The sequence below is a fragment of the Zonotrichia leucophrys genome, unplaced genomic scaffold (assembly GCF_028769735.1).
Source record: "Zonotrichia leucophrys gambelii isolate GWCS_2022_RI unplaced genomic scaffold, RI_Zleu_2.0 Scaffold_34_1600103, whole genome shotgun sequence".
NCBI classification, from domain to species: Eukaryota; Metazoa; Chordata; class Aves; order Passeriformes; family Passerellidae; genus Zonotrichia; species Zonotrichia leucophrys.
The window spans coordinates 1,148,032-1,175,616 of NW_026992239.1; the positions used below are offsets into that span (position 1 = coordinate 1,148,032).

The 27,585-nt window shown below is 56.2% G+C and overlaps 1 protein-coding gene across 1 annotated transcript; it reads right to left on the minus strand.

Moving 5' to 3' along the window:
• Positions 1-932: 932 nt before the first annotated feature.
• Positions 933-27,381, minus strand: CDK16 (cyclin dependent kinase 16). The gene is made up of 17 exons (XM_064737004.1): positions 27,246-27,381; positions 26,241-26,358; positions 23,407-23,531; positions 22,178-22,279; positions 21,355-21,411; positions 20,736-20,850; positions 18,846-18,940; positions 16,878-16,940; positions 13,904-14,027; positions 12,526-12,646; positions 9,642-9,739; positions 6,917-7,022; positions 5,538-5,580; positions 4,960-5,050; positions 3,492-3,569; positions 2,119-2,166; positions 933-1,591 (listed from the first exon to the last, which is right to left on the minus strand). Exons 2-16 carry the CDS (start codon positions 26,347-26,349, stop codon positions 2,129-2,131), a joined length of 1,365 nt encoding a protein of 454 aa, XP_064593074.1. The 5' UTR covers positions 26,350-26,358; positions 27,246-27,381; the 3' UTR covers positions 933-1,591; positions 2,119-2,128.
• Positions 27,382-27,585: the final 204 nt, after the last annotated feature.

Below are 27,585 nucleotides of genomic sequence, written 5' to 3' on the forward strand. Positions count from 1 at the left end.
CGCGGGGGGGAGGGGCGGTCCTGAGTGAGGCTGGGGGAGGGGGAGGAGCCTCGGAGTAAAACCAGAGCAAAGTGGGAGCAACCCCGGAGTAACCTCGGGGTAAAGTGAGAGTAAGAGTGGCGTAACCCCAGAGTAACGTGGGAGTAACCCCGGAGTAGCCAGTGAGGGGAGAGGTGTCTCCTGTGGGTGGGCTGGGAGTAACCCCGGAGTAACCAGTGAGTAACGTCTGTTCAAGGGCTGAGTAACTTCCAAGTAAAGACTGGGCAACTTCTGAGTAACCTCTCAGTAAAGGCTGAGTAATGTCTGTGAAGAAGGCTGAGCAACCTCTGAGTAAAGGCTGAGCAACCTCTGAGTAAAGGCAGAGCAATGTCCATTCAAGGGCTGAGTAAGCTCCGAGTAAAGGCTGAGGAAGCTCCGAGCAGGGGCTGAGCGAGCGCGGGAAGCGCTGAGTAAGGGCGGAGTAAGCGCAGAGCAAAGGCAAAAAGGATCCAAGCACCCGGAGTAAGGTGTGAGTAAGGTGTGAGCAGCGCCAAAGGACCCAAAACAACCCAGAAAGGGGGAGCTGAGCAAGGCTGGAGTGAGGAGCTGAGTAAATCTGGAGTAAGTCTGGAGTAAATTCCGCCTGCAAGTCCTGAGTCCCTCAAAGGCTGAGTAAGAGCCAAGGCCCCACCCTGGCCGTGAGTAACTCTGGAGTAAAGTCTGAGTAGGAATCGAGTCCGGAGCAACCTCAGTGTAAGACTGGAGGAGGCTCTGAGTAAGAACCTGCAGTAACTCAGGAGTAACCAAGGAGCAAGAGGAGGCTGAGTAACCCTGGAGTAAGGCTGGAGTAGGGCAGGGGTGGCCCAGAGCGGGACCTGAGCTGCCTTGGAGTAAAGTCTGAGTAACTCTGGAGTAACCACAGAGTAAAGACGGCCCAACCTTGGAGTAAAGTCTGACTAAGCCTGGAGTAACTATGGAGTGAAGTGCGTCAAACCTGCGAGTAAACTCTGAGTAACAATGGAGTAGCTGTGGAGTAACCACAGAGTGAAGTGGGTCCGGCCTTGGAGTAAAGTCTGAGTAACCTTGACGTGAAAAGGGCCCAACCCCGAGTAACCCGGTAGTAAAGCACGAATAACCTCCGAGTATACGCGCCCCTCCCCCACTCCCCAGGCTGCCCCGCCCCTTTTTGGCCCCTCCCCCTTTAGGCCCCGCCCCCTTTAGGCCCCGCCCCGGGGGTGGGGGGAGGGGCCGATATAGACTCTGATTTATAATATTGCCTTGAAAAAATAAAACTCGACGTAAATTGGGGGGGGGGGGGGGAAGAACCCCCCAAAAAATGGGGGAGGGGACCCCAAAAAATAGGGGGGGGGACCCCCAAAAATTCCACCCCCCCAGACCCCCCCACAATGGGGGTCCCAGTGAAATCCCCCCCCCAAAATCCAGCAGCAGTTCCTTGGGGGTTTTTGGGGGGGGGGTCAGCAGTCCAAGGACCCCCCCCTCCCCACCATGAGGGGTTTTGGGGTGTCCCCAAAGTCCTGGAGGTTTTTTTTTGGGGGGACCCCAGCCCCAAATCTGGGGGGGTCCTGGGGGGGGCGCAGCAGCGATCCGGGGGCTGTGGGGAGAGGAAAGAGTTAAAAAATGACATCAAAATTATGAAAATTCCCCCCAAAATTTATCCCTTCCTATAATAGGGGACTTCTCCCTGAAATTTTGGGGTGGTCTGAACCCCAAATTTAAAATGGGGGCTGGTCCAGTTTTGGGATTCCCAATTCCAGGGGGGCTCCTGAATTTTCATAATTTTATTTTTGGGATTTTTTCTCATTTTTTGTGGTTTTTTTTTTTGAGTTTTGGGGGTCACTTCCCAAAGATACCCCCCCCCAAGTTTTGGGATCCCGGATTTTGGGGCGGCTGATCCAAGATTTTGGGATTTTAGGAGCTGATCCAAGATTTTGGGGGGATGATCCTGGATTTTGAGGGGACCAATTCCAGATTTTGGGATTCCAGATTTGGGGAGCCAATCCCAGATTTTGGGGGTCAGATCCCAGATTTTGGGGGGATCCCACATTTAGGGAACTGATCCCAGATTTTGGGATTTTGGGGGTCTGGTCCCAGATTTTGGGGATTTTGGGGGTTTCTCACCTGCTCAACATCAGAACTCGGTGTCGAGCACCCGGAAGGCGGAAGAACCTGCTAAGGAAAAAAAAGGGGTCAAGAAACCCCTCAAAAAAATCCCCAAATCACCTCAAAATAACTCAAAAGCACCTCAAAAAAAAAACCCCAAAATCATCTGAAAAAAACCCCAAAACTAAACCCAAAACCACCTCAAAAATATCCCATAAACACCCCCAAAAAACTCCAAAACCATCTCAAAAACCCCCCCAAAATCATCTGAAAATAAACCCCAAAACACCTTAAAAATACCCCAAAAAAACCCCAAAATTATCCCAAAAATAACCCCAAAACCATCGCCCAAAAAATCCCCAAAACCACCCCAAAAATCCCCAAAAACAACCCCAAAAATCCCCAAGAAACAGGGTTTGTGTTCAGGGGGTTTTTGGGGTTCAGCTTTTTGGGGTCCCACCAGTGGGGGGCAGGGGGATTTTGGGGTTCAGGGCCCATTTTGGGGTCCCACCTGTGGGGTTCAGAGGTTTTTGGGGTTTGGGTGTTTTTGGGGTTCAGGTGTTTTTGGGGTTCAGGTTTTTTTGGGGTTCGGGTATTTTTGGGGTTCAGGTGTTTTTGGGGTCCCACCTGTGGGGGCAGGAAGATTTTGGGGTTCAGGGTTTTTGGGATTCAGGGTTTTTGGGGTTCAGGATTTTTTGGGGTTCAGGGTTTTTGGAGTTCAGGATTTTTGGAGTTCAGGTTTTTGGGGTTCAGGTTTTTGGGGTTCAGGTTTTGGGGGTTGAGGGTTTTTGTGGTTCAGGATTTTTGGGGTTCAGGATTTTTGGGGTTCAGGTGTTTTTGGGGTCCCACCTGTGGGGGGCAGGGGGATTTTGGGGTTTGGGGTTTTTGGGGTTCAGGTATTTTTGGGGTTCAGGATTTTTTGGGGTTCAGGTTTTGGGGGCTGAGGGTTTTTGGGGTTCAGGTTTTTGGAATTCAGGTTTTTGGGGTTGAGGGTTTTTGGGGTTCAGGTGTTTTTGGGGTCCCACCTGTGGGGGGCAGGGGGATTTTGGGGTTTGGGGTTTTTGGGGTTCAGGTTTTGGGGGTTGAGGGTTTTTGTGGTTCAGGATTTTTGGGGTTCAGGTGTTTTTGGGGTTCAGGTTTTTGGGGTCCCACCTGTGGGGGGACAGGGAGATTTTGGGATTTGAGGTTTTTGGGGTTCAGGATTTTTGGGTTTGAGGGTTTTTGGGGTTCAGGTTTTTGGGGTTGAGGGATTTTGTGTTTCAGGATTTTTGGGGTTCAGGTTTTGGGGGTTGAGGGTTTTTGTGGTTCAGATATTTTTGGGGTTCAGGTTTCTGGGGTTGAGGGTTTTTGGGGTTCAGGTGTTTTTGGGGTTCAGGTTTTTGGGGTCCCACCTGTGGGGGGCAGGGGCCCCGTGCGCAGCCCCGGCTCCTTCTGCAGCTGGATCTCCTTCAGCGCGAAGATGGACGTGGCTGGGGGGGCGGGGAAACCCCAAATCAAGGGGCGTGGCCAGATCAAGCCACACCCCATTAAAAAACAACACCCTCCCCCTTATTTGCATAACCACACCCACCTGGTGTTAACCCACACCCATTCAGCCCCACCCACAGCACAGCTTCACCCATGGAAATACCCAATCCAAATAAGCCCCGCCCACTCTAAGCCACACCCACTCTAAGCTCCACCCTCTCAAAGTCCCACCCCCAAAGCCCCATCCATGTGAAGCCCCACCCCCAATGACCACACCCATTAAGCCCCACCCCACTGTGCCGCACCCTTAAAAGGCTCCGCCCCCAGTGCCACACCCACACGAAGCTCCGCCCCAGTGCCACACCCATTTGAGTCTCCTCCCCCAGTGCCACACCCATCCCACTGCCCCACCCCAAACTCTTCCCCATTGGCACCACCCTCCCCATGCCACACCCACACCCTCATTAAGCCCCGCCCCCAGTGCCACACCCATGTGAAATTCCACCCCCAGTGCCACACCCATCGAAGCCCCGCCCCAAATGCCACACCCATGGAAACTCCGCCCCCACTGCAACACCCATCGAAGCCCCGCCCCCAGTGCCACACCCATGGAAACTCCACCCCCATTGCAACACCCATCGAAGCCCCGCCCAATTGCCACACCCACACAAAATCCTGCCCCATTTTCAAACCCTCACAAAGCTCCAGAGCCACACCCATGTGAAGCCCCGCCCCAAATGCCACACCCATGGAAACTCCACCCAGTGCCACACCCACGCAAAGCCCCGCCCCCGCTGCCACACCCTCACGAAGCCCCACCCCCAGAGCCACACCCATGTGAAGCCCTGCCCCAAACCCCACAACACCCTCCCAATGCCACACCCATTCAAAGCCCCGCCCAAGTGCCACACCCATGGAAACTCCGCCCCCAGTGTCACATCCATACAAAGCCCCACCCCCACTGCCACAGCCATTCAAAGCCACGCCCACATTGCCACACCCACGCAAAGCCCCACCTTCACTGCCACCCCCATGATAAGCTCCACCCCCAGTGCCACACCCATGTGAAGCCCTGCCCCAAACCCACAACACCCTCCCAATGCCACACCCATTCAAAGCCCGCCCCAGCACCACACCCATACAATGCCCCGCCCCCATTGCCACACCCATGAATGCCCCACCTTCATTGCCACCCCCATGCTAAGCTCCACCCCCAGAGCCACACCCATGGAAACCTCACCCCCAGTGCCACACCCACTCAAAGCCCCGCCCTGAATGCCACACCCATCCCAATGTCACACCCCAAATCCCCATTGGCACCACCCTCCCAATGCCCCGCCCCCGCAAGCCCCGCCCCCGCAAGCCCCGCCCCTTCAAGCCCCGCCCACTCACTGTCGGGCAGGTTGCTGACGCGCGGCCCCAGGCAGCTGAAGAACGGGTGTCCCATGGCCTCCGCCGCCGGCACCCGGCGCCGCCCCTCGAACTGCCCCGCCCAGTCAGGCCACGCCCACACGTGGGACACGCCCACGAATGGGTGTGGCTATGCCAACCCCCGCCCCCACCCTTCAGAGGGGCGTGGCTGCAGCCCCACCCCCTCCCAGGGAGCCACGCCCGTGTAGGGAGGGGTGGGGTTAGTGGGTGTGGCCAAAGGGGCAGGGCCAGCACAGGCCACGCCCATGGACGGAGTGGAGAGGGTGTGGCCAGTGGGGTGTGGCTAAAGAGGCGGGGCCAGCACAGGCCACGCCCATTGTGGGAGGAGTTTGGGGAGGGTGTGGTCTGTGGGTGTGGCCAAAGAGGTGGGGTCAGCACAGGCCACGCCCATTGTGGGAGGGGTTTGGAGGTGTGGCGGTGGGGTATGGCCAAGAGGGGGCCAGCACAGGCCACGCCCATTGTGGGAGGGGTTTGGGAGGGTGTGGTCAGTGGGGGTGTGGCCAAAGAGGCGGGGCCAGCGCAGGCCACGCCCAGCTCACCTGCAGCAGCTGCCCCAGGAGGTCGGCGCCGTCCTGGTCCAACCTGAGGGGACAAAGGGACTCAGGAGCCACCAACGCACCCGGGGGACAGGGACAGCACCCAGGGGACACCCCAGGGGACAGGGACACCCCATGTGCCACCCCATGGCACAGCTGCCACCCCATGGCACAGGTGCCACCCCGTGTGCCACCACTATGGGACAGGTGCCACCCTAGGGGACACCCCAGGGGACAGGTGCCATTCCATGGGACAGGTGCCACCCTGTGTGCCACCACTATGGGACAGGTGTCACCCTATGGGACACCGTCATGGGGCAGTGCCACCCCACAGGACATGTGCCACCCATGTGCCACCCCATGGGACAGTGCCACCCCACAAACAGGTGCCATTCTATGGGATAGGTGCCACCCCATGGGACAGGTGCCACCCTATGGGACAGGTGCCACCCTTGCAGAATAGGTGCCACCCCAAAGGACAGGTGCCACTTCATGGCTCAGGTGCCACCCATGTGCCACCACTATGGGACAGGTGCCATTCTGTGGGACAGGTGCCACCCCACAGGACAGGTGCCACCCCATGGGACAGGTGCCACCTCAAAGGATAGGTGCCACCCCATGTGCCACCACCATGGCACAGGTGCCACCTTCAAAGGACAGGTGCCATTCTATGGGATACCCCATGGGACAGGTGCCACAGGTGCCACCCCAAAGGGCAGGTGCCACTTCATGGCTCAGGTGCCACCCATGTGCCACCGCTATGGGACAGGTGCCAAAACACAGGACAGGTGCCACTCCAAAGGACACGTGCCACCCCATGTGCCACCACTATGGGACAGGTGCCACCCCATGGGACAGGTGCCACCTCAAAGGATAGGTGCCACCCCACAGGACACATGCCACCCCATGTGCCACCCCACAGGACAGGTGCCACCCCATGGGACAGGTGCCATTCTGTGGGACAGCTGCCACCTCAAAGGATAGGTGCCACCCCACAGGACACATGCCACCCCATGTGCCACCCTACGGCCCAGGTGCCACCCCATGGGACAGGTGCCACCCCATGTGCCACCCCATGGCACAGGTGCCATTCTGTGGGACAGGTGCCACCCCAAAGGACAGGTGCCACTTCATGGCTCAGGTGCCACCCATGTGCCACCCCATGGGACAGTGCCACCCCATGGCCCATGTGCCACCCCATGGCACAGGTGCCACCCTTGCAGGTGCCACCCCATGGCACAGGTGCCATAGGTGCCACCCCAGAGCCCAGGTGCCACTCCATGGCTCAGGTGCCACGCCATGGGACAGCTGCCACCCCAGGTGCCACCCCAGGTGCCACCCCCATGCCCAGGTGCCACCGCGGTGTCCCCTCAGTCCCAGACCGTGGCGCGTGCTGCCGCAGCCCCTCGGGCGGGTACAGCGGGTATTTGTGTGCCCGGAACTCGGCGTTGGCACCGATGCCCGGCCACGTCTCCTCCGTCGGGGTCCCTAAAGGGGGCACAGGGGGGAGAGGAGCCCCCAGATTTACCCAAACCCCCCCAGATTCACCCCAAACCCACAAAAATCTGCCCCAAAATCCCCTGGATTTACCCAAAATCCTGCCCAGATTTACCCAAAATCCCCTGGATTTGCCCAAAATCCTGCCCAGATTTACCCAAATTCTCCTGGATTTGCCCAAAATCCTGCCCAGATTTACCCAAATCCCCTGGATTTACCCAAAATCCTGCCCAGATTTACCCAAATTCTCCTGGATTTGCCCAAAACCCTGCCCAGATTTACCCAAATCCCCTGGATTTACCCAAAATCCTGCCCAGATTTACCCAAATTCTCCTGGATTTACCCAAAACCCTGCCCAGATTTACCCAAATTCTCCTGGATTTGCCCAAAATCCTGCCCAGATTTACCCAAATTCTCCTGGATTTACCCAAAATCCTGCCCAGATTACTCCAAATTTCCCCCCAACATCCCCCACATTTCCCCCAAACCCCCAAATTCCCCAAGATTTCCCCCAAATCTGCTCTGGATTTACCCCAAATCCCCCTGGATTTTTCCCCCCCTCAGCCAATTTTCCCAAATCCCCCCTGAATCTGCCCCAAACCCCCAAGATTTTCCCCCAAATTCCCCCAAACCCCCCAAATCCTCCAGATTTCCCTCAAATTCCCCCAAATTGCCCCAAATTTCCCTCAAATTCCCCCAAATTTCCCCCCAACCCTCCCCAGATTTGCCCCACACCCCCCACAAGATTTCCCCCAAATCCTCCCCATTTTTTCCCTAATTCCCCCAGATTTCCCTCAAATTCCCCCTGGATTTTCCCCAGTCTCCCAGATTTTCCCCCAAACCCCCAAGATTTTCCCCAAATTCCCCCACATCCCCCCAAATTTCCCCCATATTTCCCCCAAATCCTCCAGATTTCCCTCAAATTGCCACAAATTTCCCTGAAATTCCCCAAATTTCCCCCAACACCCCCCAGATTTTCCCCCAAAAGCCCCAGATTTTTCCCCAAATTCCCCCAAATTTGCCCAATTTCCACCTGGATTTCTCCCAAACCCCCCCAATTTTCCCAAATCCCCCCAGATTTCCCTCAAATTCCCCTGGATTTTCCCCAGTCTCCCAGATTTTCCCCCAAACCCCCAAGATTTTCCCCAAATTCCCCCAAATTTCCCCCAATTTTCCCCAAATTCCCCAGATTATCCTCAAATTCCCCCAAATTTCCCTCAAATTCCCCAAATTTCCCTAAATTCCCCCAAATTTCCCCCAAATCCCTCCCCAGATTTGCCCCAAACCCAAGATTTCCCCCAAAACCCCAAGATTTTCCCCCAAATTCCCCCAAACCCTCCAATTCCTCAATTCCCCCAAATTCCCCCAAATTTCCTCAAATTCCCCCAAATTTCCCTCAAATTTCCCCAAATTTCCCTCAAATTCCCCCATATTTCCCCAATCCCCCCAATTTTCCCAACCCCCCCAGATTTCTCCCCCAAATTCCTCCCCATTTCTATTTCCCAAATCCCCAGATTTCCCCCAAATCCCCCTGGATTTCCCCCAATTCCCCCAATTCCCCAAACCCCCAGATTTTCCCTCAAATTTCCCCACACCCAATTCCCCCAATTTCCCCTAAATTCCCCAAATTTCCCTCAAATTCCCCCAAATTTCCCCAAATCCCTCAAATTCCCCCAAATTCCCTGAAATTCCCCCAAATTTCCCCCAAACCCATCCCCAGATTTCCCTTAAATTCCCACAAATTTCCCCAAATTCCCCAAATTTCCCTCCAAATTTCCCAAATTTCTCCTGATTCATTTCCCCCAACCCTCCCAGATTGCCCCAAATCCCCCAGATTTCCCCCAAATGATTCCCCAAATCCTCCAGGATTTCCCCCAAATGCCCAAATTTCCCCCAAACTCCCAATTCCCTCAAACCCCAAGATTTTCCCCAAATTCCTCAAGATTCCCTCAAATTCCCCCAAATTCCCAAATTTCCCCCAAATTCCCTCAAATTTCCCCCAAATTTCCCCCAAATTGCCCCAAATTTCCTGAAATTTCCCCAAATTCCCCCAAAATCCCCAATTTTTCCCCAAATTTGCCAATTCCCAGAATTTCCCCAAACCCCCCCAATTTTCCCAAATCTCCCAGATTTCCCTCAAATTCCCCCTGATTTCCCCAGTCTCCCAGATTTTCCCCAAACCAGTTTCCCCAAATTCCCCAAATTTCCCTCAAATCCCCCAATTTTCCTCAAATTCCCCCCAATTCCTATCAATCCCCTCCCAATTTCCCCAAATCCTCCAAATTTCCCCAAAACCCCAAGATTTCCCCCAAATTCCCCCAAATCCCCCAAATCCTCCATATTTCCCTCAAATTCCCCCAAATTCCCCCAAATTTCCCTCAAATTCCCCCAAATTTCCCTGAAATTCCCCCCAAATTTCCCTCAAATTCCCCCAAATTTCCCTCAAATTCCCCCCAAATTTCCCTGAAATTCCCCCCAAATTTCCCCCAACACCCCCCAGATTTTCCCCCAAAACCCCCAGATTTTCCCCCAAATTTGCCCAATTTCCACCTGGATTTCTCCCAAACCCCCCAATTTTCCCAAATCCCCCATTTTTCGCCCCGAACGCACCGAGCAGGCGGAAGATGAAATGCAGCTGCTCCTCCACGGTGGCCCCGGGGAACAGCGGCCGCCCCGTCACCATCTCCGAGAAAATGCAGCCGACCCCCCTGCCAAAATGACCCCAAAAAACCCAAAATTACCTCAAAATTATCCCCAAAATCCCTCTGGCAGGGACACCCCAAAATTACCCCAAAATTACCCCCAAATTACCCCAAAAAACCCCAAAATTACCCCCAAAATTAACCTTAAATCCCAGACTGACCCCCCTGCCAGGGACACCCCAAAAAAACTCAAATTATCCCCAATACTCAAAATTACTCCAAATAAAATTACCCCAAAATCCTAAACTGACTCCTCTGGCAGGGACACCTCAAAAAAACCCAAAGTGACCCAAAATCTCTAAAATTATCCCCAAAAACTCAAAATTACCCCAAAATTACCCAAGTGGGACCCCAAAGTCCCTCCCAGTAAATCCCAGTGCCCCCAGTGCCATCAATGCCCATCCCAGTAAATCCCAGTGGATCCCAATGCCCCCAGTGCCCATCCCTGTGCCCCCAGTGCCCATCCCAATCCATCCCAGTAAATCCCAGTGCTCCCAGGGCCCCTCCCAGTCCCTCCCAGTCCCTCCCAGTTACCCACCACACGTCGATCTGGGTGCTGTACTCAGTGGATCCCAGCAGGATGTGCCGTCCATATTCCCAGTGCCCCCAGTGCCATCCATCCATCCCAGTGAATCCCAGTGCCTCCAATACCCATCCCAGTACTCCCAGTGCCCTCAGTGCCCATCCCAGTGAATCCCAGTTGCCCCATCCCATCCCATCCTCCAGTAATCCCAGTGCCCCCAGTACCCTCCCTGTGCCCCTGTGTCCTCCAATCACCAGTGAATCCCAGTAAATCCAGTAAGTCCCATGCCCCAGTGCCCATCCCAGTGAATCCCAGTGCCTCCAATACCCTCCCAGTAATCCCAGTCCTCCCAGTGCCTCCCAGTTCATTTCCCAGTGCCCACCACATGTCGATCTGGGTGCTGTACTCAGTGGATCCCAGCAGGATGTGCCCATCCCAGTGCCCCAGTGCCATCCCAGTCCATCCCAGTAAATCAGTGCCCCCAGTGCCCATCCCAGTGAATCCCAGTGCCCCCAATGCTCCTCCCATGATCCCAGTGCCCCAGTGCCATTCCCAGTCCATCCCAGTAATCGTAAATCCAGTAAATCCAGTCCATCCCATGCCCACCACACGTCGATCTGGGTGCTGTACTCAGGTGGATCCCAGCAGGATGTGCCCATCCCAGTGCCCCCAGTGCCCATCCCAGTCCATCCCAGTAAATCCCAGTGCCCCCAGTGCCCATCCCAGCAATCCCAGTAAATCCCAGTAAATCCCAGTAAATCCAGTCCCTCCCAGTCCCTCCCAGTTGCCCCAGTTACCCACCACATGTCGATCTGGGTGCTGTACTCGGTGGATCCCAGCAGGATGTGCCCATCCCAGTGCCCCCAGTGCCCATCCCAGTGCCCCCAGTGCCCATCCCAGTAAATCCCAGTAAATCCCAGTCCTTTCCAGTGCCCATCCAAGTGAATCCCAGTCCCTCCCAGTGCCCTCAGTGTCCATCCTAGTAAATTCCAGTCCATCCCAGTTGTCCCAGTGCCCACCACACGTCGATCTGGGCGCTGTACTCAGTGGATCCCAGCAGGATGTGCCCGTCCCAGTGCCCCCAATGCCCATCCCAGTAAATCCCAGTTGCCCCCAATGCCCCTTCCAGTGAATCCCAGTAATTCCCAGTGAATCCCAGTAAATCCCAGTAATTCTCAGTAAATCCCAATACCCCCAATACCCCTCCCAGTAAATCCCAGTCCATCCCAGTGAATCCCAGTGCCTCCAATACCCATCCCAGTAAATCCAGTGACCCCAATGCCCCTCCCAGTAATTCCCAGTAAATCCCAGTCCCTCCCAGTTGCCCCAGTACCCACCACACGTCGATCTGGGTGTTGTACTCCATGGAGCCCAGCAGGATGTGCCCATCCCAGTGCCCCCAGTGCCCATCCCAGTCCCTCCCAGTTGCCCCAGTACCCACCACATGTCGATCTGGGTGCTGTACTCGGTGGATCCCAGCAGGATGTGCCCATCCCAGTGCTCCCAGTGCCCCTCCCAGTCCCTCCCAGTGCCTCCCAGTTCCTCCCAGTAAATCCCAGTGCCCCCAGTGCCCATCCCAATCCATCCCAGTGAATCCCAGTAAATCCCAATACCCCCAATACCCCTCCCAGTAATTCCCAGTCTCTCCCGTTGTCCCAGTTACCCACCACACGTCGATCTGGGTGCTGTACTCGGTGGAGCCCAGCAGGATGTGCCCATCCCAGTGCCCATCCCAGTGAATCCCAGTGAATCCCAGTGCCTCTCAGTGCCCATCCCAGTAAATCCCAGTTGCCCCCAGTCCCTTCCAGTGCCCATCCCAGTGAATCCCAGTCCCTCCCAGTGCCCCCAGTGCCCATCCCAGTCCCTCCCAGTCCCTCCCAGTCCATCCCAGTACCCACCACATGTCGATCTGGGTGCTGTACTCAGTAGAGCCCAGCAGGATGTGCCCATCCCTGTGCCCCCAGTAAATCCCAGTCCCTCCCAGTGCCCCCAGTGCCCATCCCAGTAAATCCCAGTCCCTCCCAGTCCCTCCCAGTCCATCCCAGTTACCCACCACATGTCGATCTGGGTGCTGTACTCAGTAGAACCCAGCAGGATGTGCCCATCCCAGTGCCCCCAGTAAATCCCAGTGCCCCCAGTGCCCATCCCAATCCATCCCAGTGAATCCCAGTGCCCCCAGTGCCCATCCCAGTCCATCCCAGTAAATCCCAGTGCCCCCAGTGCCCATCCCAGTCCCTCCCAGTCCCTCCCAGTCCCTCCCAGTACCCACCACATGTCGATCTGGGTGCTGTACTCGGTAGAACCCAGCAGGATGTCGGGCGGGCGGTACCACAGCGTCACCACCTCGCTCGAGAACGTCTTGGTGGGGATGGACTTGGCACGGGCCAGGCCTGGGGGGCACCAAGCGGGCACAGGGGGGGCACAAAATGGGTATGGGGGGGCACAAAGTGGGCTCAGGGGGCAGAAAAGGGGGGTCCTGAGAGGGTTTGTGGAGCTCTGAGGGATTTTTGGGGTGCCAGGGGAGGTTTTTGGGGTCCCAGGGGAGGTTTTTGGGGTGCCCAGAAATCTGCCAGCTTGAGGTTACCCCAATGGCTGAGCAGCCCTGGGAAGGTTTATGGGGTTTTGAGGAATTTTATGGGGTTTTGGGGGTTTCTAATGGGGTTTGGGGAGGTTTTTGGGGTCCCAGGTGAGGTTTTTGGGGTGCCCAGACCGAAATCTGCCAGCTTGAGGTTACCCCAATGGCTGAGCAGATCCTGGGAAAGTTTATGGGATCCTGGGAAGGTTTATGGGGTTTTGAGGAATTTTATGGGGTTTTGGGGGTTTCTAATGGGGTTTTGGGGGATTTTTGGGGTCCCAGGGCAGGTTTTGGGGTCCCAGGTGAGGTTTTTGGGGTGCCCTGATCAAAATCTGCCACCTTAAGGTCCCACCGGCAGCTGAGCAGATCCTGGGAAGGTTTATGGGATCCTGGGAAGGTTTATGGGGTTTTGAGGAATTTTATGATGTTTTGGGGGTTTCCAATGGGGTTTTGGGAGTTTCTAATGGGGTTTGGGGGGGTTTTTGGGGTCCCAGGTGAGGTTTTTGGGGTGCCCAGAAATCTGAAATCTGCCAGCTTGAGGTTACCCCAATGGCTGAGCAGCCCTGGGAAGGTTTATGGGGTTTTGAGGAATTTTATGGGGTTTTGGGGGTTTCTAATGGGGTTCTGGGGGTTTCTGATGTGGTTTTGGGGGATTTTTGGGGTCCCAGGGCAGGTTTTGGGGTCCCAAGTGAGGTTTTTGGGGTGCCCTGAAGGAAATCTGCCAGCTTGAGGTTACCCCAATGGCTGAGTAGCCCTGGGAAGGTTTATGGGGTTTTGAGGAATTTTATGGGTTTTGGGGGGTTTTTGGGGTCCCAGGGGAGGTTTTTGGGGTCCCAGGGGAGGTTTTGGGATCCCAGGTGAGGTTTTTGGGGTGCCCTGAAGGAAATCTGCCAGCTTGAGGTTCCCACCGGCACCTGAGCAGATCCTGGGAAAGTTTATGGGATCCTGGGCAGGTTTATGGGTTTTTGAGGGTTCTATGGGGTTTTGGGGGTTTCTAATGGGGTTTTGGGGGATTTTTGGGGTCCCAGGTGAGGTTTTGGGGTGCCAGGTGAGGTTTTTGGGGTGCCCAGACCGAAATCTGCCAGCTTGAGGTCCCCCCGGCGGCTGAGCAGGAGGTTCTGGGGTTTGAGGTCGCGGTGCAGAACCTTGTGACGGTGACAGAAGGCGAGACCGCGCAGGAGCTGGAACAGGAACAGCTGCAGCCCAAAAACACAGAATGGGATCAGACAGACGGACAGACAGGGACAGACAGACAGACAGACAGGGACCCCGCAGGAGCTGGGACAGGAACAGCTGCAGCCCAAAAACATAACGGGATCAGACAGACAGACAGACAGACAGGGACAGACAGACAGACAGGGACCCCACAGGAACTGGGACAGGAACGGCTGCACCCCAAAAACACAGAATGGGATCAGACAGACAGACAGGGACAGACAGACAGGGACAGACAGGGACCCCTCAGGAACTGGGACAGGAACGGCTGCACCCCAAAAAAATAATGGGATCAGACAGACAGACAGGGACAGACAGACAGGGACAGACAGACAGGGACAGACAGACAGACAGGGACCGCGCAGGAGCTGGGACAGGAACAGCTGCACCCCAAAAAAATAATGGGATCAGACAGACAGACAGACGGACAGACAGGGACAGACAGACAGGAGCTGGGACAGGAACAGCTGCACCCCAAAACATAATGGGATCAGACAGACAGACAGACAGACGGACAGACAGACAGACAGGGACAGACAGGGACAGACAGACAGGAGCTGGAACAGGAACAGCTGCACCCCAAAAACACATAACGGGATCAGACAGACAGACAGGGACAGACAGACAGGGACAGACAGACAAGGACAGACAGACAGACAGGAGTTGGAACAGGAACAGCTGCACCCCAGAAAATAATGGAATCAGACAGACAGGGACAGACAGACAGACAGACGGACAGGGACCCTGCAGGAGCTGGGACAGGAACAGCTGCACCCCAAAAAATAATGGGATCAGACAGACAGACAGACAGGGACAAACAGACAGGGACAGACAGACAGGAGCTGGAACAGGAACAACTGCACCCCAAAAAATAACGGGATCAGACAGACAGACAGGGACAGACAGACAGACAGAAGGACAGGAACCCTCAGGAGCTGGGACAGGAACGGCTGCACCCCAAAAAATAACGGGATCAGACAGACAGACAGACAGGGACAGACAGACAGGGACAGACAGACAGGGACAGACAGACAGAGACACCCCGGGACAATCCCAATCCCTCTGTGGCTCCTAAACCTCCCTGGGAAACAGCAAAGACCCCAAAATGCCCCCAAATCCCCCCAAAATCCCACCCAAAATCCCCCAAAAATTCACCCAAACACCCCAAAATCCCCCGAAATTACCCCAAAAACCCCCAAACCACCCCAAAATCCCATAAAAACCCCAAATCCCTCACCCTGACGTTGTGCATGCTGATAACCCTAAAACCCCCCTAAATCCCCCAAAATCCCCCAAATTCCCTCATCCTCATGTTGTGAATTCTGATGACCCCAAAATCCCATAAAAACCCTAAATCCCACCCTGATGTTGTCCATGCTGATGACCCCAAAAACCACCCAAATCCCCCCAAAATCCCATTAAAAAACCTCCCTAAATGCCCCCCAAAACCTCCTCAAATTCCCCCCCCAAAAAAAACCCAAATCCCCCAAAAATTACCCCAAAATCCCATAAAAACCCCAATTCCGACCCTGACATTGTGCAGGCTGATGACCCCAAAACCCCCCTAAAACCACCCAAAATCCCCCTAAATCCACCCAAAATCCCCCAAAAATTCACCCAAACACCCCAAAATCCCCCGAAATTACCCCAAAAAACCCCCAAACCCCCCCAAAACCCCCAAAAAACCCCAAATCCCTGACCCTGACGTTGTGCATGCTGATGACCCCAAAATCCCCCAAAATCCCCCAAATTCCCTCATCCTGATGTTGTGAATTCTGATGACCCCAAAATCCCATAAAAACCCTAAATCCCACCCTGATGTTGTGCATGCTGATAACCCCAAAAATCACCCAAATTCCCCCAAAATCCCATTAAAAAATCCTCCCTAAATGCCCCCCAAAACCTCCTCAAATTCCCCCCCCAAAAAAAACCAAATCCCCCAAAATTACCTCAAAATCCCATAAAAACCCCAATTCCAACCCTGACGTTGTGCATGCTGATGATCCCAAAACCCCCCTAAAACCACCCAAAATCCCCCTAAATCCACCTCAAAATCCCTCAAAAATTCACCCAAACACCCCAAAATCCCCCCAAATTACCCCAAAAACCCCAAACCACCCCAAAATCCCATAAAAAACCCCAAATCCCTCACCCTGACGTTGTGCATGCTGATGACCCCAAAAACCACCCAAAACCACCCAAAATCCCCCAAATTCCCTCATCCTGATGTTGTGAATTCTGATGACCCCAAAATCCCATAATAACCCTAAATCCCACCCTGATGTCGTGCATGCTGATGACCCCAAAAACCACCCAAATCCCCCCAAAACCACGCAAAATCCCCCTAAATCCACCCAAAATCCCCCAAAAATTTACCCAAACACCCCAAAATCCCCCAAAATTACCCCAAAAACCCCCAAACCACCCCAAAATCCCATAAAAAACCCCAAATCCCTCACCCTGACGTGTTGCATGCTGATGACCCCAAAAATCACCCAAATCCCCCCAAAATCCCATTAAAAAACCTCCCTAAAAACCCACCTAAACCTCCTCAAATTCCCCCCCAAAAAAAAACCCCAAATCCCCCAAAATTACCCCAAAATCCCATAAAAACCCCAATTCTGACCCTGACATCGTGCAGGCTGATGACCCCAAAACCCCCCTAAAACCCCTCCCAAAACCACCCAAAATCCCCCAAAAACCACCCAAAATCCCCCAAAATCCACCCAAAATCCCTCAAAAATTCACCCAAACACCCCAAAATCCCCCGAAATTCCCCCAAAAACCCCCAAACCACCCCAAAATCCCATAAAAAACCCCAAATCCCTCACCCTGACGTTGTGCATGCTGATGACGTTCCCACAATCGTCCAGATACTGCTTCAGGTCCCGGTCCTGGGGAGAAAATCCCAAATTTTGGGGTGAATTTTTGGGGTTTTTTATGGGATTTTAGGAGGATTTTGGGGTAAATTTAGGGTGAATTTTGGGGTGAATTTGGGGTGATTTGGGACAGATTTTTGGGGTGACTTTGGGTGGATTTTGGGGTTATTTTGGTGTGGATTTCAGGGTGATTTGGGGTGAATTTGGGGTGGATTTTGGGGTGATTTTGGGGTGGATTTGGGGTGATTTTGGGGTGATTTTGGGGTGGATTTTGGGGTGAATTTTGGTGGATTTTGGGGTGATTTTGGGGTGATTTGGGGTGAATTTGATGGATTTTGGGGTGACTTTGAGGTGATTTGGGGCGGATTTTGGGGTGGATTTTGGGGTGATTTTGGGATGATTTGGGGTGGATTTTGGGGTGATTTTGGGATGATTTTGGGGTGATTTTGGGATGATTTTGGGGTGACTTTGGGGTGATTTGGGGCGGATTTTGGGATGATTTTGGGGTGAATTTGGGGTGATTTTGGGTGGATTTTGGGGTGACTTTGGGATGGATTTGGGGTGATTTGGGGTGAATTTTGAGGTGATTTTGGGGTGATTTGGGGTGGATTTTGGGGTGATTTTGGGGTGAATTTTTGGGGTGGATTTTGGGGTGACTTTGGGTGGATTTTGGTGTGGATTTCAGGGTGATTTGGGGCTGATTTGGGGTGAATTTCAGAATGGATTTTGGGCTGATTTGGGGATTTCATGGTGAATTTTGGGTAGACTACAGGGTGATTTTGGAGTGAATTTAGAGAGAATTTTGGCGTGGATTTTGGTATGGATTTTGGGGTGATTTGGGGTGAATTTTGGTGGATTTTTGGGGTGACTTTGGGGTGATTTGGGATGGATTTTGGGGTGATCTTGGGGTGAATTTCAGGCTGGATTTTGAGGTGATTTGGGGTGGATTTTGGGGTGAATTTTGGGGTGACTTTGGGATGATTTGGGGTGATTTGGGATGGATTTTGGGGTGGATTTGGGGGGAATTTTGGTGGATTTTGGGTTAATTTGGGGTGCATTTAGGGGTGACTTTGGGGTGATTTGGGGCGGATTTTGGGGTGGATTTTGGGATGATTTTGGGATGATTTTGGGGTGATTTTGGGATGATTTTGGGGTGATTTTGGGGTGAATTTCAGGGTGGATTTTGGGATGATTTGGGGTGATTTGGGGCAGATTTTGGGGTGATTTTGGGGTGATTTTGGGGTGAATTTCAGGCTGGATTTTGGGGTGATTTTGGGCTGATTTGGGGTGGATTTTGGGATGATTTTGGGGTGATTTTGGGGTGGATTTTGGGATGATTTTGGGGTGATTTTGGGGTGATTTTGGGGTGATTTTGAGGTGATTTTGGGGTGAATTTGGGGTGATTTGGGGTGGATTTTGGGGTGATTTTGGGGTGAATTTCAGGGATTTTGGGCTGATTAGGGGATTTCATGATGAATTTTGGGTAGATGATAGGGTGATTTTGGAGTGAATTTAGGAGAGAATTTTGGGGGTGGATTTTGGGATGATTTTGGGGTGGATTTTGGTGTGGATTTTGGGGTGATTTGGGGTGGATTTGGGGTGGATTTTGGGATGATTTTGAGGTGATTTGAGGCTGATGATATTTGGGGAGTGACTTTGGGTGATTTGTGGTGTATTTGGGGCAGATGATTTTGGGTGTGGATTTTGGGTGATTTTGGGGTGGATTTTGGGGTGGATTTTGGGGTGATTTTGGGGTGGATTTTGGGATGATTTTGGGGTTGGACTTTGAGGTGATTTTGGGCGATGGATTTCGGGGTGGATATTTTGGGTGATTTTGGGTGATTTGGGGTGAGATTTGGGCTGATTTGGGGTGGATTTTGGGATGATTTTGGGGTGACTTTGGGGTGCTTTGGGGCTCACCAGGTACTCGAAGACCAGCGTCAGGCACTGCGGCGTGTGCACGATGTCGTGCAGCGTCACCACGTTGGCGTGCTTGAGATCCCGCAGCAGGGACACTGCGGGGACACAGGGGGACATTGGGGACACAGGGGGGACAGCGGGGTCCCTCAATGTCCCCCCAGTGTCCCCTGAGTTCCCCCCTGTCCCCTCCATGTCCCCTTGTCCCTGTGTCCCATGTCCGCCCATGCCTCTTTGTCCCCAATGTCCCCCTGTCCTTCCGTGTCCCTCCATGTCCCCTCTGTCCCCCTGTCCCCAATGTCCCCAGCGTCCCCAATGTCCCCCTGTCCCCAATGTCCCCCTGTCCCCAGTGTCCCCAATGTCCCCTCCATGTCCCAGAGTGTCCCCAGTGTCCCCACCCTCTCACATGGCCATGCAGGGCACCCCCAGTGTCCCCAGTGTCCCCCTGGTGTCCCCAATGTCCCCACCCTCTCACATGGCCATGCAGGGCACCCCCAGTGTCCCCAGTGTCCCCCTGGTGTCCCCCAAGTGTCCCCACCCTCTCTGATGGCCGTGCAGGCTGTGTCCCCCCAGTGTCCCCAATGTCCCCCCAGTGTCCCCAATGTCCCCCCAGTGTCCTCAATGTCCCCAATGTCCCCGGTGTCCCCAATGTCCCCAGTGTCCCCACCCTCTGATGGCCGTGCAGGCTGTGTCACCCCCGTGTCCCCAGTGTCCCCCCAGCGTCTCCCCAGTGTCCCCAATGTCCCCAATGTCCCCAGTGTCCCCAATGTCCCCACCCTCTCTGATGGTCATGCAGGCTGTGTCCCCCTGGTGTCCCCAGTGTCCTCAATGTCCCCAATATCCCCAATGTCCCCCTGATGTCCCCAATGTCCTCAGGGTGTCCCCAATGTCCCCACCCTCTCTGATGGCCGTGCAGGCTGTGTCCCCCCAGCGTCCCCAATGTCCCCCCAGTGTCCCCAATGTCCCCCCGGTGTCCCCAATGTCCCCCCAGGGTCCCCAATGTCCCCAATGTCCCTGGTGTCCCCAATGTCCCTGGTGTCCCCAATGTCCCTGGTGTCCCCAAATGTCCCCAATGTCCCCGGTTTCCCCAAATGTCCCCCACGTCCCCACCTCTCTGATGGCCGTGCAGGCTGTGTCCCCCCAGTGTCCCCAATGTCCCCAGTGTCCCCGGTGTCCCCAATGTCCCCAATGTCCCCAGTGTCCCCAATGTCCCCGATGTCCCCGGTGTCCCCGGTGTCCCCAATGTCCCCAATGTCCCCAATAACCCCAATGTCCCCAGTGTCCCCAATGTCCCCAATGTCCCCAATGTCCCCTGTGTCCCCAATGTCTCTTCAGTGTCCCCAGTGTCCCTGGTGTCTCCAGTGTCCCCAAGTGTCCCCAATGTCCCCAATGTCCCCCCAGTGTCCCCAATGTCCCCAATGTCCCCAGTGTCCCCAGTGTCCCCAATGTCCCCAATGTCCCCAGTGTCCCCAATGTCCCCAATGTCCCAGGTGTCCCCAATGTCCCCAATGTCCCCAGTGTCCCCAATATCCCCAGTGTCCCCAATGTCCCCGGTTTCCCCAATGTCCCCGGTGTCCCCTGGTGTCCCCAATGTCCCCAGTGTCCCCAATGTTCCCTGGTGTCCCCAATGTCCTCAGTGTCCCCAGTGTCCCCAATGTCCCCACCATCTCTGATCGCCGTGCAGGCTGTGTCCCCCCAATGTCCCCAAATGTCCCCAATGTCCTCAGGGTGTCCCCAGTGTCCCCACCCTCTCTGATGCCGTGCAGGCTGTGCCCCCCCAGTGTCCCCAATGTCCCCCCAGTGTCCCCAGTGTCCCCAGTGTCCCCAATGTCCCCAATGTCCCCAATGTCCCCAGTGTCCCCAATGTCCCCCAAATGTCCCCAATGTCCCCACCCTCTCTGATGGCCGTGCACGGCGCCCCCTCCTCGTGCTCCAGCCGGATTTCCTTCAGCGCCACCAGGTTCTCGGTCAGCTTGCTGCGGCCCTTGTACACCGTGGCGTAGGTGCCCTGGGGACAACGGGGACATTGGGGACATCAGGGACACGCTGGGGACATCATCAGGGTCATGGGGACACATTGGGGACATCAGAGATACATTGGGGACACCTGTACACCTTGGGGTAGGTACCCTGGGGACATGGGGACATTGGGGACACCGGAGGGGACACAGGGACATCACAGGCATGGAGGAGACACGGCTGACACAAGGCACAGGTGACACACAGGTAACACACGGGTGACACAGGTGCCACACAGGTGACACTCAGGGTGACACACAGGTGACACACGGTGACACAGGTGACACACAGGTGACACAGGTGACCCAGGTGACACACAGGTGACACAGGTGACACACAGGTGACACTCAGGTGACACAGGTGACACACAGATGACACTTAGGGTGACACAGGTGACACAGGTGACACACAGGTGACACACAGATGTCACACAGGTGACACAGGTGACACACAGGTGACACAGGTGACACAGGTGACACTCAGGTGACCTCACCTCTCCCAGTTTGTCCAGTTTCACGTAGGTCTCCAACTTCCCGAAGCCGATTTCAGACTGGTGGCGAGAGGGGAGAGGGGACCCCGTTACTGGGAGAACTGGGAGGGCGGGGAGACCCCATCCCCCACCTGTACTGGTTTATACTGGTCTGTACTGGTCTGTACTGGTCTGTACTGGTTATACTGGTCTGTACTGATCTGTACTATTTTGTACCGGTCTGTACTGGTCTATACTGGTCTGTACTGGTTTATACTGGTCTGTACTGGTTTATACTGGTCTATGCCAACCCATATTGGTCTGTACCGGTCCGTACTGGTCTGTATTGGTTTATACTGGTCTGTACTGATCTGTACTATTTTGTACCGGTCTGTACTGGTCTGTACTGGTCCGTACTGGTCTGTACTGGTCTGTACTGGTCTGTACTGGTCTGTACTGGTCTGTACTGGTCTGTACTGGTCTGTACTGGTCTGTACTGGTCTGTACTGGTCCGTACTGGTCTGTACTGGTCTGTACTGGTCTGTATTGGTTTATACTGGTCTGTACTGATCTGTACTATTTTGTACTGGTCTATACTGGTCTGTACTGGTTTATACTGGTCTATACTGGTCTGTACAGGTTCATACCAGTCTATACTGGTTTATACTGGTCTATGCTGACCCATATTGGTCTGTACCGGTCCGTACTGGTCTGTATTGGTTTATACTGGTCTGTACTATTTTGTACGGGTCTGTACTGGTCTATACTGGTCTGTACCGGTCTGTACCGGTCTGTACAGGTCTATACTGGTGTGTACTGGTTCATACTGGTCCATACTGGGACGCACCAGGGAGACGCGGCGCAGGCGGCGGCTCAGGGGCCCGGGCAGCCCCAGCCCCCCCTCGGGCAGGCGGGTGTCAGCGGGCAGGGACAGGCGCTTGGTGACATCCTGGGGACAGGGACAGTGGCACCAGTGCGTCCCAGTTCATCCCAGTTCATCCCAGTTCATCCCAGTGCCCCACCCAGTTCATCCCAGTTCATCCCAGTGCTCCCAGTTCAGCCCCAGCCCTCCCCTCTCAGGCAGGGACAGGCGCTTGGTGACATCCTGGGGACAGGGGACAGCTCACACCAGTGCTCCCAGTGCCCTCCCAGTCCCTCCCAATCCCTCCCAGTCTCCCCAGTGCCCCAGTCCCTCCCAGTGCTCCCAGTATCCCCAGTATCCCAGTCCCCCCAATGCTCCCAGTCCCTCCCAGTGCTCCCAGTCCCTCCCAATCCCTCCCAGTATCCCCAGTCCCCCCATACCCTCCCAGTCCCTCCCAGTGCTCCCAGTATCCCCAGTATCCCAATCCCCTCATTCCCTCCCAGTCCCTTCCAGTATCCCCAGTCCTTCCCAGTGCTCCCAGTCCCCCAGTGGTCTCAGTCCCCCCCTCCCCTCACTCCCCCCAGTCCTTCCCAGTATCCCCATTCCCTCCCAGTCCCTCCCAATCCCTCCCAGTTTCCCCAGTCCCTCCCAGTCTCCCCAGTATCCCAGTATCCTCAGTATCCCAGTCCCCTCATTCCCTCTCAGTCCCTCCCAGTCCCTCCCAGTCCCTCCCAGTATCCCCAGTCCCTCCCAATCCATCCCAATGCTCTCAGTCTCCTCCCAGTCCCTGCCAGTCCCTTCCAATCCCTCCCAGTATCCCCAGTCCCTCCCAGTATCCCCAGTCCCCCCAGTCCCTCCCAGTATCCCCAGTCCCTCCCAGTCCCTCCCAGTGCTTCCAGTCCCCCAGTGCTCCCAGTCCCTCCCAATCCCTCCCAGTATCCCCAGTCCTTCCCAGTATCCCCACTTCCCCCAGTCCCTCCCAGTGCTCCCAGTCCCCTCATTCCCTCCCAGTCCCTCCCAGTGCTCCCAGTCCCCCAGTGGTCTCAGTCCCCCACTCCCCTCACTCCCCCCAGTCCCTCCCAGTGCTCCCAGTATCCCCACTCCCCCCAGTATCCCAGTCCCTCCCAGTCCCTCCCAGTATCCCCAGTTGCTCCCAGTATCCCCAGTCCCTCCCAGTCCCTCCCAGTGCTCCCAGTATCCCCAGTGGGTCCCACCTCGCAGGCTCCGTGCCGCGGGTGCTGCCGCAGCCTCACGGGTGACGCCACCTCCTCCGAGGATGTCCCCGAGGGGGGGTCGCTCTCCCCGTCCGACCCCATCCGGGCCTCGTCCCCCCCCGCCTCTGGGGGCACAACGGGGGGGGTCAGGGACCCCAAAATATCCCAAAAATACCCCAAAATATCCCCAAACCACCCCAAAATCTCCCCATCCGACCCCATCCGGGCCTCGTCCCTCCCCCAGCTCTGGGGGCACAACAGGGGGGGTCAGGGACCCCAAAAATACCCCAAAATATCCAAAAACCACCCCAAAATAACCCAAATCACCCCAAAATCTCCTCTGTCTGACCCCATCCAGGCCTCGTCCTCCCCCCCCCCCCAGCTCTGGGGGCACACAAGGGGGGTCAGGGACCCCAAAATATCCCAAAATATTCCCAAACCACCCCAAAACCTCCCTAAAATCCCCCCTGTCTGACCCCATCCAGGCCTCGTCCCCCCCCTATTTTGGGGACACACAAGGGGGGTCAGGGACCCCAAAAATACCCCAAAATATCCAAAAACCACCCCAAAATACCCCAAATCGCCCCAAAATCTCCTCTGTCCAACCCCATCCGGGCCTTGTCCCCTCACCCCCAGCTCTGGGGGCACAACGGGGGGGGTCAGGGACCCCAAAATATCCCAAAATATCCCAAAAATATCCCCAAACCACCCCAAAACCTCCCTAAAATCCCCCCCTGTCTGACCCCATCCGGGCCTCGTCCCCCCCCGCCTCTGGGGGCACAAAAGGGGGGGGTCAGGGACCCCAAAATATCCCAAAAATATCTCCAAACCACCCCAAAACCTCCCTAAAATCACCCCTGTCCAATCCCATCCGGGCCTTGTCCCCCCCCTATTTTGGGGACACACAAGGGGGGTCAGGGACCCCAAAAATATCCCAAAATACCCAAAAACCACCCCAAAATACCCCAAATCACCCCAAAATCTCCCCTGTCCAACCCCATCCGGGCCTCGTCCCCTCCCCCCCACCTCTGGGGGCACAACAGGGGTGGGGTCAGGGACCCCAAAAATATCCAAAATATCCCAAAAATATCCCCAAACCACCCCAAAACCTCCCTAAAATCCCCCCCTGTCTGACCCCATCCAGGTCTCATCTTCCCCCCAGCTCTGGGGGCACAACAAGGGGGGGTCAGGGAACCCAAAATATCCCAAAATACCCAAAAACCACCCCAAAATACCCCAAATCACCCCAAAATCTCCTCTGTCCAACCCCATCCAGGCCTCGTCCCCCCCCTCCCCAGCTCTGGGGACACAGAGCGAGGGTCAGGGACCCAAAACACCCCAAATATGACAAAAATACCCCAAAAATACCCCAAATATCACAAAAATACCCCAAAATACCACAAATATCCCAAAATACATGAATTATCCCAAAATTTCCCAAATCACCCCAAAACCTCCTCCCCTGTCCGACCCCATCCAGGCCTCATCCCCCCCCCCCCCCGCGGCTCTGGAGGCACAAATGGGGGGGGGGGGTCAGGGACCCCAAAAGATCCCAAATATCCCCAAAAACCCCCCCCAAAAAAAACCCCAAACTCAAGGGAACCCTTGGGATTCTGTAGTGTCCCCAAACTGTCCCCAAAGCCCCTCCCCAGGGACCCCCCAATGTCCCCAAGGGCCCCCAAAGCCCCCCCCAAATCAAGAACCCCCCCAAAGGACAGCCCCAAAACCCTCCCAGGTACCCCCCCAATGTCCCCAAGGACCCCCAATGTCCCCCCCCCCCCAAAATGTCCCAAAGGACTCCCCAGTGTCCCCAAGAGCCCCCCCAAACCTCAGAGACCCCACCAAACCCCCCCCCAAAGTCCCCAAAGGTCCCCGGGGGTGCCACCCTGTGCCCCCCCCCCCAATTTGGGGACAGAGAGGTGACACGGGGACAGAGCACAGGTGGTGGCACCGGGGACAGGTGGTGGCACCTGGGGGGGGCACAGGGGACAGGACACGGGGACAGATGGACGGACACGGTGGGGGGGGGCAGGGGACAGATGGGGGTGGGGGGGGGGTGGACAGGAGGGGACCCCCCGGCTCTTAAAGGGGCCGCGTCCTGCTGGGGGTGGGGGGTGTCTTAAAGGGACAGGCACCTCAAAATGTGCCCCCTCCCCAGCTTCTTAAAGGGACAGGCACCCTTTTAAAGGGACAGGTATCCTCTTAAAGGGACAGGCACCTCAAAATGTGCCCCCTCCTCAGCTTCTTAAAGGGACAGGCACCTCAAAATGTGCCCCCTCCCCAGCTTCTTAAAGGGACAGCCACCCTTTTAAAGGGATAGGTATCCTCTTAAAGGGACAGGCACCTCAAAATGTGCCCTCCCCTTCTTTAAAAAGGGACAGGCACCCTTTAAAGGGATAGGTATCCTCTTAAAGGGACAGGCACCTCAAAATGTGTCCCCTCCCCAGCTTCTTAAAGGGACAGGCACCCCAAAATGTGCCTGCCCAACTTCTTAAAGGTACAGGTACCCCGTAAAAAGGCCAGGTACCCTCTTAAAGGGACAGGTATCTTCTTAAAGAGATATGCACCATCAAAGAAGGCCAGGTACCCTCTTAAAGGGACAGGCACCTCCTTAAAGGGACCGACATCCTCTTAAAGGGACAGGTACGCTCTTAAAGGGACAGGAATGCCCCAATCTCCTTCCCACCACCCCCAAAGCTTTTAAAGGGCCAGGCACTCCCAACCCGCACCGTCTTAAAGGGCCAGGTCCCCAATTTGTAGGGGCGGGGCCGGCTCCGGGGGGGCGGGGCCAGCTCCGGGGGGGGCGGGGCTCCCCTTAAAGGGCCAGCGCTCACCGCTGTCGCTGCCGGTGCCGTCGCGGGGGTCCCCCAGGGCCTTGTCGGGGGCGCGGCCGCCCCGCAGCGTCATGGAGAGCTGCCGCTTGATCTTCTTCATCCGGTCCATGGCCCTGCCCTGCGGACACGCACACCTGGGCACAGCTGGCACACCTGGGCACAGCTGGGCACAGCTTCAACACCTGGGGTCACTGCAAACCTGGGTGCCCTGCAAATCTAGGCACACCTGGGCACAACCTGCACACCTGGGCACCTCCTGCGCACTTGGACACAGCTGGAGCCACCCTGCACACCTGGGGTCCCTGCACACCTGGGCACACCTGGGCACAGCCTCAATACCTGGGGGCAACTGCATATCTGAGCCGTGGGCACAGCTGGGCACACCTGGAGCCGCTCTACACACCCGGGCAAAGGTGGGGTCACTGCACACCTGGGCACAGCCTCAACACCTGGGGTCACTGCACACCTGAGTGCCCTGCACACCTGGGCACCTCTGGGCACAGTTGGGGCCGCACTGAACACCTGGGACCGACCCCGAACACCTGGGCAGCCCCTGCCCACCGTGCCCACCTGGGCACACCGGGGGTCACTGCACACCTGGGCACACCCTGCACACCTGGGCACACCCTGCACACCTGAGTGCCCTGCACACCTGGGCACACCTGGGCCACACTGAACTGCACACCTGGGGTCACTGCACACCTGAGCCGTGGGCACACCTGGGCACACCTGGATTCACCCTCAACACTTGGGCCCACTCTGCACACCCGGGCACACCTGGGCACACCGGGCCCCTCCCCCACACCCGCCCCCCCCCCCGGTGCCCCCCCCCTCCCCTCGTGGAGCCCCGCGTGCCCCGAGTGGGCGTGGCCTCCTCCCCTGCCCCCCCTCCCTCCCGCTGCCCTCACAGCGGCCCCGGGAGCTCCCGGGGGGTTCCCGAGGGGATCCCGGTGATTCCCGGTGATCCCCGGGATGTTCCCGGTGCTCCGGGGCGGTTCCCGTTACCGGCTCAGCGGCGCGGAGCCTCCCAGAAATCCTCGGCCATGGCGGGGCCGGGCCCGACCCCGCGGGGGCTCCGGTGGGGCCGGGCCGGGCCGGGCCGGGCGGGAGCAGCGGGAGCGGCGGCGGCGGCGGCGCAAGATGGCGGCGGGGCGGGGCCAAGTGACGTCAGAGCGAGGGGCGGGGCGACGCGCCGGAGGGGCGGGGCTAAGCGGAGAGTGACGTTAGGGTGAGGGGAGGTGTGGAAGAACTGTAGGGGCGGGGCTAAACGGCGGGTGACGTCATTGTAAGGCGGGACCGCGCTCTGGAGGGGCGGGGCTAAGTGAGGAGTGACGTCAGCACAAAG